The sequence below is a fragment of the Delphinapterus leucas genome, chromosome 5 (assembly GCF_059928025.1).
Source record: "Delphinapterus leucas isolate spDelLeu-1000000601 "Yukka" chromosome 5, BTC_Dleu_Yukka2, whole genome shotgun sequence".
Classification (NCBI taxonomy): Eukaryota; Metazoa; Chordata; class Mammalia; order Artiodactyla; family Monodontidae; genus Delphinapterus; species Delphinapterus leucas.
The window spans coordinates 82,770,773-82,793,788 of record NC_143133.1 but is presented as its reverse complement, the minus strand read 5'-3'; the positions used below and the strand labels follow the sequence as shown (position 1 = coordinate 82,793,788).

The 23,016-nt window shown below is 32.1% G+C and overlaps 1 protein-coding gene across 1 annotated transcript in view; it reads left to right on the top strand.

The window, feature by feature from the left end:
• The window catches only part of TECRL (trans-2,3-enoyl-CoA reductase like), a 91,679-nt gene extending 74,140 nt beyond the window's left edge, over positions 1–17,539 (top strand). The window contains exons 9-12 of the mRNA XM_022567133.3: positions 7,600–7,657; positions 15,733–15,818; positions 16,369–16,414; positions 17,294–17,539. Coding sequence (XP_022422841.1) covers positions 7,600–7,657; positions 15,733–15,818; positions 16,369–16,414; positions 17,294–17,421 — 318 coding nt within the window. The 3' untranslated portion in view covers positions 17,422–17,539. The remainder of the gene's footprint in view (positions 1–7,599; positions 7,658–15,732; positions 15,819–16,368; positions 16,415–17,293) is intronic.
• Positions 17,540–23,016: the final 5,477 nt, after the last annotated feature.

Here is a 23,016-nt window from a genome sequence, read left to right as displayed (position 1 = left end):
TATCTGGAGAAAACTCTAATTCGAAAAGATACCTGCACCCAATGTTCACAGTGGCACTATTTACAATAGCTAAGACATGGAAGCAACCTAAGTGTCTATTGACAGATGAATGGATAACAAAGATGTGGTATATATAATGGAATATCACTCAGTCATTAAAAATAAAATAGTGCCATTTGCAGCAACATGGATGGACCTAGAGATTATCATACTAAGTGAAGTAAGTTAAACAGAGAAAGACAAATATCATATGATATCACTTTTATGTGGAATCTAAAATATGATACAAAACGGAAACAGACTCACAGACATAGAAAACAAACTTATGGTTACAAAAGGGGAGAGTGGGGTGGGGGAAGGGATAAATTAGGAGCTTGGGATTGGCAGATGCAAGCTACTGTGTACAAAATAGATAAACTACAAGGCCCTAATGTATAACATGGGGAAATATATTCAATATCTTGTAATAAACTATAATGGAAAAAAATAAAAATAAGTAAATAAAATAAAAAAGCCTGCTAATCCTGGAACTGCTTAATGTAGGCAAGACACATTGAACTTTTACTAATAAAATATGACAGTAAGATATACATTTTAGGAAATTGATTCTAATACAGAATATAACAATTAGTGAGTTTATTGAGCTTGTATATAATCACCTAAATTGAAGATTCCTACCATATTATTATGAGCATAACACCCTATAGTTCAAGGTTAAATTTTTCATTCATAAAAACTGAAAACATATGTGTGAGTTTCAGGTTTATCACAAATACATATGTGTAAACAGTTTAGAAAAAATAAGCAAACTGTTTTTAAGTCTAATCTATTTTAAATTATTTTATATTAAAATTACCAGTATATAGTAGAATCAATTATATAAAAGAAACAAAGGGGAAATTCGTGGGTCAGTCTTGTATAATATAAAATTCAACCAGAAAATGTGTATCCTATTTGCAAGTGCTAATGTTTTTGCTAATAAAATGTTATGTTTGCAAAACTTCATGTTCTTCATTTATTGATCTATACACTCTTTCAACACAGAAGAAGAAAAGTATTATTCATTAAAGTTGGTTTAGCTTCTGTAGTTATGTAGAGCCAGATTTCCACTTGGTAAGAAGATAATATGTTAGAACTGTGTTGAATATGATTACAGTTAATTCTTAATTATTAATGGATGAATCATCCCTTTTGCAGACTAACCATTAACAATTATAACTTTTTCTTCTACTCCCTCCATTTTCTTTCTACTAATATTCTGAGTTCCCTAATACACTAAACAAAATATGTCAAGCAAAACAAGACACTTCACAATGTGTACATAATATATTCCAAAATTAGGTAATGATTCTTTGTGGAAAATCTGATTTTGCTGAGTTTTGACATGTGTAAACTATGTTCTAAGAAGTATTTTATCACCCCTCCTTTTGTATAAATTCTTTTTGACTTGCAACACAATTTACTTCCCTTGAATATATTCTGGTATCACAAAATCTACAAGGAAAAAATCAAATATGGAAAATCAGTTATATGCAACTCTATAAGCACTTTAGAATATCTCTCTACAAAACTTTTAGATGTAATTTTGATTTTTCTGCTGCAAATATTGTTGAGACACACTATAATCCAGGCTCTTCATATTTCTATGATCCCCCTAATTATCCTCTGAACCCAACTTCACCTACAAAACACCAAAATTACCATTGCAAAACAATATATATTTTACATAAATAATAATCCTGTTTCCTTTATCCACTCTTTCTTTCAACTTTATTTTTGCTCTCCAGAAGCAATTGATTGTCAATTCTTTATACATTGAGCATTACATCAGAAAAGAATTTTTTTTCTTGCTTTTCTTACTCTCTTCAATAATGTACAAAATGGGAGGAATAGATAATAATGCATAAGACATGGTTTGAAAAGTGGTGACATTAATTTTTCTCCGTGGTTTTACCTCTGTGTCCTCATTCTCACAATTAGTTATTCACTCATTTAGGTTGAGTTTGTTTTCTCATTATTAAAATGCAAATACTCTTGGAGAAATAATAAATTAGGCTCTTATCAAGAAGTCACACCTGCTCTTGTAGCATTTAGCTGAAAAGGACATTGTACATAGCACAATGATTTTTGATTAGGGGAGAGGATTCTGGGAATGATATATCATAGCTTTTAATAAGCATGGAGGAGAGTGGGGCCCTGCTGTGGAAACCACAGAAAGGCTAGTGAAGTGCTTGTGAGCATTTAGTATTTGTGGATGAGATGAATGAGGGGAAAAAAAGATGTGCCACAGTTAAATATTTTCAGCAATTTGCTCAGATTTGGTCATGACAATTTTTTTTCTGATCCTCTGCCAACTCTTGAGAGATACGAATAAAATGATTTACATTTACTCCTTACTGCAGACTTAAAATCTAGGACTCTGTTTTCTCATCATTTTCGCTTCTTCTCAAAGCCCCTGAAATATCTGACATAAATAATAACATAAATAGGAATCAACATTTATACCTAAATTTGAACTCACTTCTTCTTAAATAAATTATTTAGAAAACTAGTTTTAAGAAATTAATGATATAAAATTAATACATATTATATTTTGCTATTTCATTATAATTTGTTATAATTATTGTTGTTTTTCAGCTAAAACTGACTTACTCCTAATTATAGTAGTGATTTAAAATAAAATCAGCAGTTACTATAACCATAAAAATTATCATCTTGATATATAATTATCAAAATATATAATTATAAATTATATATAAATATATAATATCAAAGCTAATGTAAAAGAATCCCCAAAATAATGACAAGTGTTTTAACAATAATTAACTACATAGTATATATTTATTTAAAAAAATAATATTTATTAAAAATATTCTACTCTATTGTGCTATTCTTATACTATATTGTTATGCTATATGTGCACACTTTTTTGTTATACAATATTTCATGAAAGCTCTATGGATTAAAACAATTCAGATATCCCCAAAATTGTGGTAATGAGATGGATCAGAGAAATAAAATATTTTTAAACATTAAATCAATTCCAAAATCAGACTTCGAGTTGCAATTTATGAGTGAAAATATCCTCTCCTATAGCAAAGTTTAGACAATAAACTATTAGTCTCATGAAAAAAATAAATTACTAAAAGAACTAGTAAAATTTATCATTCATATCATACAATAATATAAATATGATGTCTGAAATTTTTTAAAAAATCTTTCAGTTTTTCATTTTCAAAAGTATATTGGTTAAAGCAAAGAAAATACAATGGAGCAAAGACAGTCATAAGTGGTGCTGAAATGACTAGACATTCACATGTCAAAAAGAAAAAGTCTAGGCCTAGAACTTACACTCAACACAAAAATTGACTCAAAATGAATCACAGACCTAAATGTGAAACACAAAACTGTAACATACTTAGAAGATAACATAGGAGAAAACCTGGATGAATTTAGGTATAGCAATGACTTTTTAGATACAACACCAAAACACAATCCATGAAAGCAATAAGTGGTAAGCTAATTTATTAAAATGTAACACTGCTATGCAAAGACAATGTCAAGAGAATGAGAAGACAAGCATAGACTGGGAAAATAATTTGCAAAAGACACATCTGATGAAATACTGTTATCCAAAATATTAAAAAAAAAAAACTCTTAAAACTCAACAGTAAGACAAACAACTTGATTAAAAGATTGACCAAGACCTTAACCAATATTTCACAAATGAAGATATACAGATGGCAAATAAGCATATGAAAAGATGCTCCACATCATCTGTCATCAGGGAAATGCAAATTAAGACAACAACATGATACCACTATACACCTATAGAATAGCCAAAATCCAAAACACTGATAACACCAAATGCTGGTGAGGATGTGGAACAATGAGAACTATCATTCACCACTGATGCAAATGGCACTGCCATTTTAAAAAGACTGACATTTCTTACAAAACTAAACTTACTCTTACCATGTGATCCAGCAATCATGCTCCTTAGTGTAACCCAGAGGAGTTGAAAACGTATGTCTATACAAAGCCTTGCACAGGGATGTTTACAGCAGCTTTATTCATAATTGGCAAAATTTGGAAGCAGTAAAGATATACTTCAGTAGATGAATGGATAAATAAACTGTGGTATATCCAGACAATGGGATAGTATTCAGTGTTAAAAAAAAAAAAATGAGCTATCAATCCATGAAAAATATATGGAGGAACCTTAAATGTATATTTAAACCAATCTAAAAAGCTTATATACTGTATGATTCCAACTCTATGATATTCTGGAATAGCCAAAGCTCTGGTGACAGTAAAAAAAAAGTGGTTTCTAGAAGTTGGGGGAGAAGGATGAACAAGAGGAGTACAGAGGATTTTTAGGGCAGTGACAATACTCTGTATGATACCATAATGATAGATAAATGTCATACATTTGTCCAAACATAGAATGTATAACACCAAGCAAACTGTAATGTAAACTGTGCACATCGGTTGATAATGATGTGTCAATGTAGGTTCATCAAATGTAACAAATGTACCAGTCTGATGGTGGGTGTTGATAATGAAGGAGGTTATGCATGTATTGGCAGGGAGTCTGTAAATCTCTGTAACTTCTCCTCAATTTTGCTGTGTACTGCACACTGCTCTAAAAAAATTGTCTTAACGAAAAAAAATCATAGGTTGGTATTCATGTACTTTCTGTTAAACCAATAATTAATATATTGAATATATTTCTTCTGAAACACATATATATTATCCTTTTTAATAAATGGAATAAAAAAATGGAATCACATATAAGTGGGTTTCATAATAAAAGAGTAGAGATTAGGAATTAGAATAAAGTTCTATAATTTTATGATCATAATAATATAAATTATCATAAGTTATGACTTAATGAATGCTGAGACAGTATATTGGCTTATATTATCAAACAGTATTTCAGTGTATGTGATATACCTTATCCCTTAAAGTAGAAACTAACTCCAAAAAGAAAAAAAAAGAGAAATTAACTTCCCAAGATCAGAGGAGTTGATATATTTTACAGGTGAAACTTTTTGTAATTATGTATTTAGCCTAGATTTTCCTTATTTTTGAAATGTTTATTAAGGTAAAATAAATATAACAAAATTATAATTATTGTTATTATCATTATTATAGAGAAAAAATAGCCGAAACTCAAGCTTAAGAGTGTTAGAAACATTTTAGCAGATTCTGTTTCATATAAATTAGTAAAATGATTATCACATTGCTTAAATGATAAAGTTATAAGATATTAGAACTGCCAATAATTAATAATAATGCATATAAAAATGTAGGGATAACATATGCAGAAAAAAGATAGATTATGGTCATCCTCTAAAAATATTATGAGATCACAGAATAAAGGTTACTTGTTTTTGCTGTGGAAACTAAAAGTATTTTAGTTTGATAAAATGACAGCCTGACTACTTGATTCATGGCTACAAATTCTATATTAGGGCAGTTGTCTGCTGTTGTTTGTTTTTCTATAGACACATCACTTTCACTATTTAAAGCAGAGAATGCTTAACATGATGAAACTTGTTAGGAAGAGCAAGATATATATCTCCCTGCAAGTTAGTCTCCCTGGAACCTTTGTTTTGGTCATTGGCCACTGACATCTTTGCCACAATGCCAACATGCTATGACTGAGTCACAATACAATCATCTCCCCTTATCTGTGGGGGATACATTCCAAGGCTCTCATTGAATGTCTCTCATTGAATGTACTATATGAAACCTCATATAGTACTGAACCCTATATATATATCATGTATTTTTTCTTAACATACATACCTATGGCTAAGTTTAATTTATAAATTAAGCACAGCAAGAGAATGTCAGAACAGATTAGAATGGCCTGAGATTTCATCATGCTGCTCAGGATGGAGGGCAATTTAAAACATATAAATTAATCTGTAATTTTACATTTAATATTTTTGGACCTCAATTGACTGTGGGTAACTGAAACCACAGAAAGTGAAACTGCAGATAAGGGGGAGGGGCTACTGTGCCTAGTATTAAACAATAAGAATCTTACTGCTGAAATTTTATATATTCTGATACAATCATGTCTTTCAACCTGAAAACAGTAGAACTTAATCAGGAATATTTTCAGAAAAATCTGTGGAGTACAATGTGATGCATGATATGTCACTTCTAATATATTAACCAAAGTGCTTTGTGGTTTATTAAAATTTAACATTCCCCACATTGTACATTGTTAAATGTTTAGGTGTACTGATTAAAAATAAAATTGTAATCTCAACGAACTGAGAGTACAAAGGGTGCTGAAAGAAGTAAAAATGCTTTCATTACATTCTGAATCAAAACATTTTTTAAATGATGATTTTTTCCATGTAAAAACTGTGATTTTTTTCAATTCTGTTAGCTGGAAATTTCATATTTCTTATTTATTCACCTAATGATAACTCTGAAGAAGAGAGTGGACTATTGAATCATTTTTCAAATGAATGCTAGTGTGAAGCAACAAGTAGTCAATAAAATTTTTATAAAATCAAGCACAAATGAATATTTTAAAATTTACTTTAAGCCACCCATATGCATCCAGGTACAAGCCTATTTGAATTTTTATCATTTACCATTCTAATGTTCTTTCTCACTTAAAACATTTTACCTAGTGGCTTCTTTTACTTTTAATTGTGGTAAAAATAAAAATATCATAACATTTACTATCTTAACCATTTTTAGTGTACAGTTCAGTAGTGTTATGTATATTCATACTGTTGTGCGATAGCAATTTTAAAATCTAGACCATCTTGTTCTTCACAACTAAAGCAATTTTGGTAATATCTGTGGGTTGCTTATATTTTGGATAGCATAACCTGCTATTAATAACGTAGTATTTATATATTGAATACATACTTTGCATTGAATCAGGTAAGGTGTATATGACAGACAAAGGAAACAGTCCTATCTTCCGAGGCTACATGTTGCCAATTCAAACAGTATTAGCCCAGGAGATATTGTTAACCCTGAAGCTTCTTAGAGGGTCATAGTGGTCTACTAAACAGGGACAACTAGTGGAGTGTACATGATTAAGAGGTAAGGTGACAGACAAGCAACAAGTGACTTTGTGGGGCAGTACTGCTTACAATACATTTTCTAAACTGAGCTGAAACCAGCCAGGAACCATACTACTACCCTTGCAGTGCAAGGGTTGCTACTGTGTTAGTAAACCTGGAATATATAAACCTATGCCAAATATATCTTCAGTGATATGGCTTGTCTCTTCACGCTGTGAAAATTTACCTATTGTATCAAATACAAAGCAGATAATCAACAGGACCAGATTAACAAGGCAATTTGAACATAACTATCAAAAGGGATCAAGAATACCTTCAAAATCTCTACCTCAATGTAACTCATTCCTTTGATTCTACATATGTCCACAGCAGCTTCTTTCATTGTTAAAATATAAAATTTCTTCTTCTTACAGTTAGAGTAATAGTATATTTTTGGATCTTTAGAATCAATACATTACATGGATATTTGTATATCTAAAAATGTATTTTTAAAAAAGACAAGTATATCACACGAAAAGGTTGAAATGTTTTGCAGATTTGTGAAGCTGGAAATCATTTCATCAATGTAGTGTTGGCTCATCCCAATCACACAGGTTAGTCACTTTTTTTAATCTCCTCTAGAGGGAATTACGCTAATTGTTATTTTTTAAAGCAATAGTTGGAAATATTTAAGATTAGTATTCCCCAATTATTGCTCTTTTATGCCTAAGTTTTCAAAATATTTGAACTATATTATATTCCCTAATTATGGTTTCTCTAAAGTGAAGTGTGCATGTACAAACACAAACACACACACACACACAATCTCTCTCTCTCTTATTTAAATATATGAAGAAACAAACATGATTAAGAAATAAGTATGAAATCCTTTGATGAATATCCACATTTCTTAGGTTAACTTTCAATTCTTAATCTAATTTGCACAGTATGTTACAATCCCACTGTATTTCAAATGGCTTCTTAAACTTTTTCTTATAAAAGTGAATTTTCTCTGACAAATTCAATGGCAGTGAAATAGCAATGTTTGGGAGAACATTTTGAATTTACTGGTTTGCCAAAAGATTTGAAAAAATTTACAGTGTCTATATAATTTAAAGGTATTTTTGGTAAATCAATACTCTCATTCAGGTTAAATTATAGGTAGGGATTCACAATGGCTTACTGTACATTGTACATAATTTAACTGTAATTTCCCATAGCAGTGGTCAACATTTGGATTTCATGTTTTTATCAATCTAGTTGCAAATATAAAGTTGTGTCTGTCTCTTCAAGTTTGTTTTAACTTGAATCTACCTGAATTTCTTAACATTTTCTTGTCTTGAACAGTTCTGGCAGGCTGGGGAAATATATGACACACTTTCCAGAATATTTTTTTCTATAATACATAAAATTACAAAAGAAATTTATTATATTAGAATATTTGTGAACACATAAAAGCTGTAATATAATATATAACATAAATGTTTTGATTCCTACATTACATAACACTTTGATCAGTACCATATTGATGACCATAAATTATATATATGGAAATCTAAAACAACTGTAATATTATTTGAAAATATCTCTGCCTGAAAAAAATTAACAGAATAATGCAAATAGTATTATGTTTTTCTGTCTGCATTTGTATTGAATTAAATCTTGCATTTTATTTAGAGGTTAAATGCCATTTTTATCTAATCCAAATTCATAGATCTACTGATTTCTCTTTGGAAGTATGTGAAGCCCAGATGAAAAACTTCTGATTGTCTGATTTTTTTAAGTATAGAAGCAGAGCCCAACACAATTTTATAAAAATGCTAACATTGCCAAATTTATGAATATCACACCTTTTAGTCTTGACCCTGACTCTCTAACAATGTGACTTTGCTCAAGTTTCTTCATCTATCTGGTATATGCAGTCATTACTTAAAAATGAAAATTTTAAATCATCATGTTTTCAAAGTCAAACTTTGGAAATGTTTATGTGAGAAAGACTTTTCTATCTGTGTGTGTATGCTTTTACTCCACCCTTTACCTTGCTTTGTATGTTGCTCTTGCCAAGTCAGAAGCCAATCTAATCTTCCCTCCTTGACTAATTGGCTTGGTCTTTTGCCTCTAGACTCAGAATACTTTTCCTTTATCACTGAAGTCTATTAATTTTGTACAGAGTTTTGCAGGATGTGTCTTAGATTTGATAATTCCAGATCAATTTTCCCAGAGACATGATGTAATCTTCTAGTAGTTTGACTCATGTCTTTGTTTTAATTCTATGAAGTTTTCTTGTATTATAGTTGAAAATTTGGTTTGTTACATTGTGGCCTGTGAGGAGAGGGTGGGGTTACATTACACGCATGTTACATCTGCCTCTATTTTATATATCTATCACTTTCTGTTTTTAACTTTTTAGATTTTTTTTTCACTGTTTTTGTTCATCTACTTAATATCCCCTATTCTAGTGAACATTCTACCCTTAGGCAAACTGAAAATATGTACCATATTAGTAATGTGATTTTTTCCTACAATTTAATTCTTGAGAAGAATCAACTATTTTTTTGTTCCTGTTTTGTCCATACCTATTTTGAGTTCTGGGATTTCTTAACAGTTATGTTCTTTGTTATCTGCAAATGCTTCTATGCATTAAAATTTTTCTCTGTTTTAATTTTTGGGGGAGTTATTTTTATCAGTTGGAAAAAATTCTGGCTTTTGTTTTTATTCATATAGAAGCCTTATGTGAATATTGATCAACTTATGGTCATTTTAAGAGTGTAGATTGTGCCTGAAGAGAAATAACAAGTGTTTTTACAGATGGGGTGATTGAAGTGAAGTCTCTAAAGAATAAAGTGTGCTCTGGAGGGGATGGGGTGTTTCATTGTGTCTTTTGATCCTCTATACACTCCTTTGTTTTCTAAATTCCTTAATTCCCAGAAATACTACCTTCTTTCCCTTCCCCTCTAAGCCTTCAAAGTATTTTCTCCTTTCTTAGAAGCAGTGCCTTCTAATATGAAAACCTCTGGACTCACTACTCTCAAATCATTTCATTTCAGTTCTCTGTATCTAGTGTCCTGATAACCTCAGGTCTCAGACGTTTTCTCAGAGTAAACCCTCTTCTTCTGATCATGAATTCTTGATATCTGCATACACAGTGGACTCTTTTTCCTTACATAAAATCCTTATCCAACTCTCATTTCCTGTGTCACCTCTAAATGAGTCTCTGTTGCTCTTGGATTTTTATTTCCCCACTTACATATTAATTCAAGTTTGTAGTAATATCTGTACCTTAGATATGCTTTAGGCATGAATTATGGAATGGGGGACCATTTTATATTGACTGTTTAAGCAAGATGTCACAAAATGTGTTCCCCAGAAAACACAATTTGATATAGAACACATTTTTAAAATGCTTATTACAAAGTACTGAAAAAAAGGGAAGAATTGTGCCTAGTAGGAAACTGAGTTGTGATGTCTGAAGGGTGGCCTCAGTCATTTCTCTAGGGTTATGTGAAACTAGGAGAACCCTTCTGAGTTACCCTAAGTTGGAATGACTAGAGAAAAGGTAGGTTGGATTTGGGGCTCCCTGGAAATGGGGAAATTATCTAGGATAAGGCAGTTCTCTTTTGTCAAGTTCATCCTTTCATAGGGTGTAATAGGTGAAAGCTTTCTGTTACCAGCAGAAATTTAAAAGAGACATATTAGTGGGAAATTACACAGCCTTCACTGCTGCACATGGTCTTGGTCTAACAACTGATTTGTACAATTTTCCTCCTCCACAAACTTCTAGATTCCCTTCACCCTCAACTGACACATTTAACATCTCAGGGATTATCTGTGGTATGACATGGACCCTCACTTGAGAGTCCTTATCAGGACATGGACATGGCCCCTGTCCATGGGTCAAGGGAATACCAGAGATGTCCAAATACTAGAGGCAAAATACACTCTTCTTACTCCACTGTATAACAGCAGGTTTACCTCCTTTTCATGATAGGATCAATTACTCTGCCAAGAGTAGTGATTCATTCCCCACAACACTGGGGTCTTCAGGTTTTAAGATCCTTGTTTCCAAGTGGAGAATTTTCTGTCATGGGACATGGGTTGATTCCCATTCAATTATAAACCTTATCTTACAGATTTAAAGGTGTACTTTGCCCCTAAGTCAGCATTTCAACTGTGCCTTCAACAGATTAGCAAATTAATCCATCAGGTTGGCAACTTTTTTTTTTTTCGGTACGCGGGCCTCTCACTGTTGTGGCCTCTCCCATTGCGGAGCACAGGCTCCGGACGCGCAGGCTCAGCGGCCATGGCTCACGGGCCCAGCCACTCCGTGGCATGTGGGATCTTCCCAGACAGGGGCACGAACCCGTGTCCCCTGCATCGGCAGGCAGACTCCCAACCACTGCGCCACCAGGGAAGAGGTTGGCAACTTTTTGATGATGCTGTATTTGATATGAGAAATTGTTCCTTTGGTTATGGGCCTACTTCTGTACCTCCTCTTTGAAAAATGGATTTCTTAAAGTAACAGTGTATTGTGGATGGACCTAGGGTCTGTCATACAGAGTGAAGTAAGTCAGAAAGAGAAAAACAAATACCATATGCTAACACATATACATGGAATCTTAAAAAAAATGGTTATGAAGAACCTAGGGACAGGACAGGAATAAACACTCAGACATAATGAATGGGCTTGAGGACACAGGGAGGGGGAAGGGTAAGTTGGGACGAAGTGAGAAAGTGGCATGGACATATATATACTACCAAATGTAAAATAGATAGCTAGTGGGAAGCAGCGCATAGCACAGGGAGATCAGCTTGGTGCTTTGTGACCACCTAGAGGGGTGGGATAGGGAGGGTGGGAGGGAGATGCAAGAGGGTGGGAATACGGGGATATATGTATATGTATAGCTGATTCACTTTGTTATAAAGCAGAAACTAACACACCATTGTAAAGCAATTATACTCCAATAAAGATGTTAAAACAAACAAACAAACAAATAGTGTATTGTGGAAGAGATGTGTTAATTGATCAAATACTGTGTAAATCCTCAGATAATAGGACTGACTCAGGACCTAAAGGAAGGAAAAGGAAATCCATTCACAGAGTATGTGTCTTTTCCTGCAAATATTAATTGCTGCCTCTTTAAAAATAGAAGGTGTTCAACAAATCACCTTGCCATCAGGTTACTAGATCATATCTGTGCAGAATGGTGCCTTGTTACAGTCTAACTGGTGTTCTTTATTGGTGACAGTTTGGACACTTGGTAGTGGCAGTAGTTATATCTGCCCTGGTAAGTGGGAACTCATGCTATTGAGGCCAAGTATAGTTTCCATCCCTGCCACCATACTCCATTCATGCACCCATACTAGCAATAAGTAATCCATTACAGAAACAGGCTGACAGTGACTGGCTAAGTCAAATTTTCTACCTGTTTGTCTCTTCCATCATTGATGCTCCCTTTGGGGCATTAACATGTGGTACACATATCTTCATATTTCATGGCCACTCATATTCATGGGCAGTCTTGCAATCCTTACTAGTTTGTCCATTTGACACTGCCTGTTATTTTATGTATAATGTAGGTTGGATATATTTTGTTCAACTACAGAGACTATGCCCACTGGGAGAATTTACCCCTCACTACTGTCTTTTAGGGTGTGACCCCTAAATGTGACTCTATTGTAGCTGCTGTGCATTTTGGCTTCCTCCCACATGCCAGCCAACTCATCCCTGAACTAAGCTCAAGGCCTTCCTCCTTTTCAGCTGGCCTGAAAGGATACCTAACGTTTTCATGCATGTGAGTTAGGAGACATTTTGGCTCAACAGTGGTGTGTGACATGTCTGGATGCCTGGTAATGCAGCTTGTTTGTGTCCTATTGCCTATTTTCAGTTTCATTCTGAATGTATCACTTCTATCTTAAAATGAATTATTACTAGTCTTACCTAACCTTATGACTTGGTACATCTAACAGCACTCAGCTTATAGTGCTCAGTTAGGACCACATGGTCACTTGGTGTCCCTAGAGTAGAGTCTTAATTATACCAGGATTCAATAGCATTCCAGGACTATCTTGTCAAAGAGATATAATTCTGTGCTACAAAGCCATGGCCTGCTCCAGAATACCAAGGTTCAGGATTGTGATTATTCCATTGGGGCTAACCATAAGTTCTACATATTAAGTTTTTCCACCACTGATAAATTTAATATGTAGAGTCTACCTGATTATAAGTCCAAGTGCAGGAGTGCTTGCAGTAAAACTTGAACCTGCTGCAATTTTCTGCCTTGTGCCCTACTAAACTTTCACAGCTTTTTGTACTCCATGGTGTGCAGTTCAGAGGAGGTTTCCCTGGTGTATAATATACCTGCCGAACTAGAAGAGGCCTACAAGGCATTTTGCTTCCTTCTTAATGATATGGGTTTCAAGTTGCCACACATTTTCTCTGTTTTGGAAAGGTTGCCCCACAATCATTTGGCCCCTAAATCTTTGTAGTGTTTATTAGCAACCCCCCTTCTGTGGACCACACATGTCTTAGTAAGGCCACCAGCATACTAGCCACTTCTTACTCATTCAGTATGAATAGCATAATGTTATTGATCTAGTGATTTTCAGTGAGATGCCCAACCAACCTGGGTCTTCTTGAGCTATTTTTTAGCAAAGGGTGTGAGTATTAAACAGTTAAAGAAAAAAAGAACAAAAACTAAAAAAACAACTGAAACTCTATGCTATTGCCCATTTTAAAGAAAAGTAAACAATTCTGGCCTCCCTTTCTACTAGAGATGGAAAATACATTTGTCAATTCAGTGGCTATATCCATAGACCCAAGTTTGGGTTAATCTGCTTTAGTAAAGATATCATATCTGGTAATAAATTGCAATGGTGGATAATGTGTGATCAAGTTTGCAGTACTCCACTGTCACCCTCCTAAATACATCTGGCTTCTGCAGGACCTAAAGAAGTGAATTAAATGGAGATATAATGGAGAATATCATACAAACATACTTTAGATCTTAAATGTAGCATTAATCTCTCATTGGGATGCAGACTGTTTATATTTACAAAAGAATGAGTGCAATTTCAGAGGCTTCCAATTGGATTTCCCCACTAGCTCTTGCCCCAAAGGCCAGTAACTCAATGCACAATGGGATTATGCAAACTACAAAGTATGTATATTCCAATTATTCATTCAGTGTCTGGGGAAATAACCCCTATGAAGCAGTGGACTAACTGTGTTTAGCAGTCCTTAAAATGTAGGGATAGTCTACTCTCACTAGTGTACAGTTCCCCAGACAGATGACCGCAGATAGTTTAGTGAAGTTATTTTAATGAATGATTGTGAGAATCCTTATATGTATACAGTTATTTCCATGTTGCAGTCTTTCTCCCTGGGGTCCCAGACTGTTCTTCCATCAATGAGTTTAACTAGTTTAAGTCCAAAAACTGGGAAAGAAAACTAGGTTTTTCTGTGTCACAAGACACATTGGTTATTTAATCTGCAAACCACATCTGGAAGAAATGTGTGTTTGTGGATCCTGATCATTCCACTACCTCCAGGAATTGAACAGTCATACACTGGCTTTAACCCAAATTACCTTGTGTGCACATTCTGCACCTGAAAGTCACTTACCATAACGTGGGTAGGTTCCTCAATTATCTTTCTTTTGATGAATATATGGATGCTACACAAAGATGTTTACATAAATGTTACCAAGAGAATCTGTACTATTAAATGGCGTACATATTTATCCTTATCTTGAAATGAGCAATGCATGAAATCTGCACATTGCCTAATATATTTTTCACTGTGATAGTTCAACAATAGTTACAATTTTGAAAACAACATACTGACATTTCATTATGACTTTAGAATTACAACTAAAAGAGATTAGTTGATGTGTTATCTGATTAAATCTTGCTATGCAGAATAAACAGTAATTTTATAATTCATATTTACTTTTACAAAATGTCATAGCTCAAAGTTCAACTTGAAATCATTATAAATTTGTTATCCAAAATATTTCTCAAAAAAATTTGAAAGGCAAAAAGTAGCTAACAAAAATCAAGTGACAATATGCTAAGTATAATGAGTTGTAAATAACAATCCTGGTTACTGAGCAGAAATAATTTATATGGTATTTCTGAATATTAACTATACTGATATTCACTGTAATCCTCTTATGAGCGATTTTCATACTTTTCTGATATAAATGACATAATTATGAACTTCCCTTTGGATTTTCAGTAATTTAATAGAAAGAGGTTTGAGGTATTTAATATTCTCAACCAGAAATATATTCTTTGACACTAAAAGGAGAATAGGAAGAGGCATGCAATTGTGAAAACACATTTATGAATCTCAGTATGCAATACTGCTGCTCTACTTTGATAAAGTAATATCTATATATTGTTTGATTTTAAAACTTAAACAATTGATTATTATGGTGGTATTCTGTAATTTTACAGCAACATAGCTGTAGACATGGTCAGAAAATGATAGGGATTCTATTTCAGTCAAAAGGTTATAACATTTGAAGCTGGGTCTCTTCTGAGTAATTTGTGAAATAGGTTTCTATAAATATATGATGACATTTCATGTGGTATATAGTTGTTCTAGGGAATTTAGAATTATAAAATAAATATGTAATCAAATTTGCAATATGTAACATCATTGACATTTTACTCTACTTTTTAAAAGGAAATAATGCCTGTTTTCCAAGTCCAAATTATAACCCCTTTACGTGGATGTTTTTCCTGGTTTCATGTCCTAACTACACCTATGAGGTATGCTAGCTATGTATGCAAGTAACTGAACTTTATTTGATAATATGCTAAATACATGTGTTTATGTACTTACATGTATTATAGATTAATATATATATATGATAATATGTGTATATGTTTTGTCTGTAGATATAGGTATAGCCAGAGATATAGATGATTATATAGATTTCAATTTAAGTTATAGGCATAGGAAACTGGAATAGTTCAACCACAATTTTCCCTGCAGAATATAGAATATATGTGCATATATTTATCTAGATTTAAAGAAAATTTTATAATCATCATATAAAATGTCTTGAGAAGCTTCAGGATTTTATTTTTTATCAAAAATTTTGGAATAATGTCTCATTTTCTTATGAATATGATACTGTTTTATGGGATTGTTTAATAACTTTATTATATTTAACAACAAAATTATTGTCTTTAGGAAAGTTATTTCTACTTAGAATTTTCCTACTGTTTAGTTTTTAAATTACCTATTTAATTTCACAAGTGAACAAATTTCTAGACTGACTATCAATATTTGTTAATTTATGTTTTAATCTAACAGATTGGATCATGGATTAGTTTCACAGTCATGACGCAAACATTGCCAGGTGAGGTCTGTGTTTACTGACATTTAATTGAAGTAGATACACCTTTAGGAGAAGTGATTTCTGAGAACAGATTGTATGGTACTAAAATTAGGCATGTTTGTAAAGGGATTTTTTTGCCTTTATTTTTAGTTTGGATTTTTTTAGCAGTATTAAAATATATTGGAACATTATTTACTATGCATCTCTATATAATTGTGGCTTAATCCAAGCTAGAAAATGTAGTCCAAATATATTTATTAAGCAACAAGCTTTTGTTAAAAAGCAGTGGTAATAATAATACACTTCATTTTAAACCCTCTCTTGTGCATGTGCACAGACTTGCATGTACTGTGTCTTCAAGTGTTCATATGCATCTGTGAAGGGAAAGCTGGGAGCATGAATGTGTAATCTTGAACGCTGGTTATTTTAACACACAAGGAAGTTAAATTGTAATGAACTGCATGTATTAAAGGGATATGTGTCATATCCTTTTCATCAATTCTTTGTTCCACTGTACAAAAATGTGGATTAAAATTAATGCTGCTTGTCGTATGTGTGTATGTGTGTGTAGAAGTATTTTATACACATATGAAAAACTATTATTGAAAAATTCAAGGAGATTTTTAAATTCCTTATTTGGGAGTATTTTGTGGCAGTGGGATGTAAAAAACATAGATTTATTTTGATCTCTATATACTTTTTATGTTTATTCAGCTATGCAATAAATATTGATTGAATGTATATGATGCTAGGCAATATACATGAGTAAAGAAAATTGATAGAGAACTATGCAACATGAGAAATATTTTAAGAAGTATATATGATTTTTTTTCTAATATAGCTTGCTATATCCATAATAAAAATAAGAAATAAAGAACAATTATTTCTTTTTTCTTCTAGTTGGGATTTTTACACTTCTGATGAGTATCCAGATGTCTTTGTGGGCACAAAAGAAACATAAGATTTATCTGAAGAAATGCAGTTCTTATATGCATAGGAAATCAGCAATGATTCCATTTATACTGTAAGAAAAAATAAGTGATCTTATCTCATATACAGAAAGCAGTATATAAACTCACTAAATCAAACTTGATAAAGGATAGTTGCCTATTATGCTCCAGAAATTCACAAACAACAGTATTTTTGCTTGAGTAAAAATACAAAATGGTAGAATCTAGCTGAATTTAGAGTAATAAACTTGAGGTAAATGAAAAGTAGAAATTATCGATATAACTAATGGTAAATAGCATCCAGTATGTTTGCAAGGGACTGATCCTTGAATGAGATGTTCTTACTGCATTAAATATTTCATAACTATTTGCTTAAGACCATTTAGAATATCTGAATTTTAAAAAGTAAATATTTAAAAAAGTTGTAACATTTAAATCACTTGAATTTTACATATTATTTTGATAGTAATTTAATTTTTTTCTTTATTGTTCAATATGTTATTGAGAAATATCAAATGTCTTATGTCAGTAGTTCAATTTCCTATATTAAAAGTTAAATATTTTTAATTAGCCATGCATCTTATTCATAACATATACATTGTATATCATTCTGAAATTATAACAATCAAAATATTTTCTAGACATTACTTATTAAATCATTTGAATATACTATATTGAAATATATATTTATACATCCATCATATTTATATATGCATATATATAGAAATATATATATATATTTCAAATGGATTATATGTGATGATGAAGAGAGAGTGCATTGGAACTTTGAGATTTAGAGTGGAAAGATTTTTTGCTTTATTTTCATATTTTTAAATTCTTATGTCTTCTCAAAGCCAGTGTGGTATGTGCATGAGTGTGTATGTAAATATGCATATATATTTTGACAAGGAGAGGGATGATATTACAAAAATTAAATACATATTAGGTAAATATTTTTTAAAATCTTAGTTTATTCATATTTAAATTGGGATTCTTTACATTGGTTAATTTCTAGAGCCTTTCCAATTATTAGATATAAATGTATCTAGATAAACAGATGGATAGATAGATGATAGATGGATATACATATATCAATATATCCCCATTAAAGCGTTTAGATATATACATATATGACAAAATATCCTTGGTAAAGGTAGGTCTATATGCATTCTGTGGGTGTTTACTGTTAATATACGTGACCAACTTTCAAGATATAAAAGAAGCACCCATTTAAAAGCTTTATCATTCCCAAATGCACAGTATTAATATATCTCACGGGAAGACAACAACAAAGTTTAATTCACTAATATTCATTCAGCAAAATAGCATGGAATCATAATTATTTGTTGATGTAACAGGCTATCCCAAATATGTTTCATTATACTATATTCCCGAAAAATGTGACTACCCTCATCTTATAAATAAGATGCAACTACATTATCAAATTCTAAAGTTCTTTTGTGTGTATTTTCAACAATTGTGATTTTTATGTCAATGTAAAGGTTATGATGATATTAGCAACTCATAAATTCCCTGCTTTAAATAGAGAAAGACAAATAGGTCTTATTTCTAATTTAAATGAGGTATGTATATGCATGATATCATCATCAAAGTAATATGGGATTGGTCAAAAGAAGTCTTGTAGTATGGGAAAGGAACAAGTTAAATGCTATGATCGGCCATATCAACTGGGAAACAGTATTAAAATACTGCCATTTAACATTCAAATTTTCATACTCTATCTATTGATAGATTTGTTAAAGGAAATAAATGTCAACTGTAGACAAACAGTAGATGAGAGTAGAAAAGGGAATAAATAATGCAGCCCTTGTTTTTTAGATAGTTTACTTAGTTAAAAGACAACATAATTCTTAAAGATAAAATGAATTGTTAGTAGCATTAATTGAAATTAATTAAAACATGTATGAAGACAATATTAAAGTTAGTCTTTGTTCTTTTATTCCTTGGGCTACATGGGATATAAAGGAATGGATATTACCTCAACCTGTATATGCCTGTTAAAAATTATCTGCCCTGGTTGTATTAAATGTCCTGGTTCAGATGATCAGTCTTCTCTCAGGCCATTTCTCCATGATAATATATTAGAATGCATTTGCTCTCCATTTCTATCACTTTTGCAGAACATACCATTAATAATCAAAAGAAACAAAACCCTCAAAAGTTAAAAAACTGAAAATATACCATTACTGGTTGGTATATAAAAATATACTATGAATATTTCTTCTGGAAAATGCATAGATATATGAATTAATGTCCAATGATATCTTCATAGATTGAGTTATCCATTCATTTACTTTGTGTTTAGTAACTCTCTTCTACATATTTATACATGAATCAGTTTAAGGGGTCTTCAGGAGGAAACTACTCAAAGTAGACTGGACCAAGTAGGGAGTGAGTTTTTCACATAAATCTGCCCCTCATCCAAGTAGAACTTACTATATCTTTACTAATAAAGGTCCCATTCCAAACAAATGCTAGAAATAATCTTAAGCAGGAGTGGAAAAATAAAATCACAGGACACAGATATTAGCTTCTGCCTCCAAATCATTTAATGTAACAATTAGGATGCCTGGCAAGCTACAGTTTTGCATCTTCAATTTAAATTAAATATTAATTTAAATATTAGGATGGTAGCTAATAATGTATTTAAATTTTTTTAAAATAAGTATTCAAGATTTAATAAATTAACATTAGAATTTTCTGACAGATACTAGATTTGTGATTACATATAGTATTACAAAGAAGCATCATAGTTAAATTAATTTAGGCATTGATAGTTAATTTTTAAATAATTGTCTAGAATGATTTTTTTCTATCCAAAAATGAAAACTGAAAACAGTGCTTTTAAAATACCACATCTTCATCTTTTATACATTTCTTATAAAAAGTGCTAGAGAGGGAGAGAAAAAAAAGAAAAACAAAAGTACAAAAGTTGAATCAGCTGCTATACCACCCCGTATTATCACAGCGTCTTGCCTCACTTCCCCACCCTTTCATCATTTCTCCCTAAAGCTACTGCTTTAAAGATGTTTTTGGGTTTTTTTGCATATGTGTTTTTTTTTAAATTTCTGGCTAAGTTTAAATAAAAATAGACTCAACACATTTTGTCTTTTACAAGAGTTTTGTGGAAAATTATTCTCTAACTCATACGCAGACACAGACACAGAAATTTAAAGCAGTATCATTTCTTAAAAGAGACAATACAAATATGGTAGCATTAAATTTTTTTTAAATAAATGAAATATATTCTTATTTTTTAAATGTGCATGTTCAATTTTATTTCTCTATGAAAAGATATTATGCCTAATACTGAGGGGTAATCAAATCATAAAATTCAACATTATAGCTGAATATCTTGTATATTGACCTTTAATCACCTTCCAGTAATTCAACATATTTTCAAGATATTTTAAGCTCAATTTTGAGTAACCATCGTTCAATGCATGTTAAATTTTAGCAGTTGCTGTACTTCATTTATAACATTTGTGCTCATAAAATAAAATGACCTGTGAATCAATAATGAGGGTTACTTATATTTTTATTTTAATAAAAAAGAAAACTGTTGTAGTTGCTCCTGAATATTAGAGGTGATTACAGCAAATGTTACTTTATAAGTACAATTAAAGGCATTTATGCAGCTTTTGCATAATGATAATAATTAAAAACCATTTTAAAGGCTGCTTAAAAGTTAATTTTCACCCAGGTGCATATTGAAGCCTATAATTAGCTTTCCCTCAGAGGAGGTTTGATCATGGAAATGTACAAAAGCATTTTTGGAGGCAGAAGTTCCCTGCTAAAATGGGATTTTGGCTTTTAGCTGTAGTTCTATAATGGTGCTTAAAACATGTAAGAAAAATATGCTCAGAAATATTTTTTAAAATGAATATAATCATAACAGATTTGTTTTCTTGAGAATATAGAAGACGTATTTTCATATTATTTGACTGAGTAATATGAGGGGCAGGATGAGTCAGATGGTGAGATTGTGAATTTTCTAATTGGATGACCTTTCAACTGACACTTTTAGGGTATTTAGCCAGGTGAATGATTACTGGAAGAATGTTTTAGACAAATAAAACTGATTTATATAAGGCACTGGGACAGGAAAACCTTGGTGTGCTTGAGGACCAGCAAGTCACCCAGTGTAGTTGGAACATACTGAGTAAGAGAAAGAGTCATTTATCTTGGATTTGGAGAGGTATTGAAAGGACATGTCATGCATGGCTCTTAGACCAGTCTAGATCTATGTTACTTTGATATATTATTTTAGAATATTCAATTTTGTCATAGAATACAAGAAAACGAGGAGTTGGAGGAGGCACATATGAAATTGCATCAAGATAATTTCCAAGAGTATAGTAGAGAATTTATATTTTATTCTAACTGAAAGAAAAATTTTATTCAGGGCAAATAAATATTATAATGTAATCTGATATGCTTTTTAAAATGTATTATTCCATCTCATCTGGACAAATTGTTATGGGTAAAGAGATGACATAGGAATGCATTTAGAAGAATCCAGTAATATCCAAGGGGAGAAACATTTAGTTGTCATGAATGCTTTGGGTTTTGCTTTTGTTATAAAGAGAAGAAAATTTATGGGATCCCCACCACCATCTATGGGACATTCTAGTTTACAGGGAAGGATTGGAGTGAGGGCAAGATGGGCCTAGATTTCAAGTATTATTTAAGAAGCCCCTTTATTGCCCTGAGTAAGCAGACCAAAAACCACTTCAGTGTCAATGACCCCTCTTTCAAAGGGTTAGTAAGAGCTTCCCATGCCCATTCACATACATACATTTGCCAAAAATGCCCCAGAACAACATTCCTAGTTAGAATATGTAGGATTTTATCAAAGCCTATGAGCCTGCACAAATGCATCTTTCTGAAAAGGCTGAAAGGACACAAAACCTGATTTTTCCAGACACACAAACTGGTCTTGAGGAAGATACCACTCCATACAATTCTGATGAGTCCCCCACACAAACAATTTTATATGTACTGACCAGTCTGAACAGTGTAATCATCAAGATAAATTGTCCTGATCTTATTAGCCATATGAGACTGCTACATAAAAAGCTGGACACACTGAGTACAGAAAGTGCTACAGCAGGTTCAGAGGTAGAATAAATTCACCAACCTTCATTAAATTTTAAATTCTGATTTTAGATCCAAAGAAATCTCCAATAATTTTCCCACCAAAATCAATCAGACTTATTACACCCTAAAATTATGATACACAGTTGACCTTTGAAAAAGGTAGAGGTTACTCTGCATATAACTTATGGTCAGCTCTCCTTATCTGCAGTTCTTTCATATCCCTGGATTCAACCAAGTACAGACTGTGTAGTACTCTAGTATTTACTATTGAAAATATCCCTGTATAAGTGGACCCCATGCAGCCCAAACCCATGTTGTTTAAGGGTCAACTGTATATTCAAATTTAGCACTGTGCATCAAACACTATTTTAGTATCAAGAATTTTATCTAGAAACAATTGAGACAGGCATGATAATGTATATACGTATGCATGATAATGTTCAGGCAGACATCAGGTGTGGACTGAATGGATAAAGGATCCAACAAATCAATTTATGTTATAGCTAAATAATGGAGTTATTTGTAGCCTTTAAAATACATATTCTAGGAATT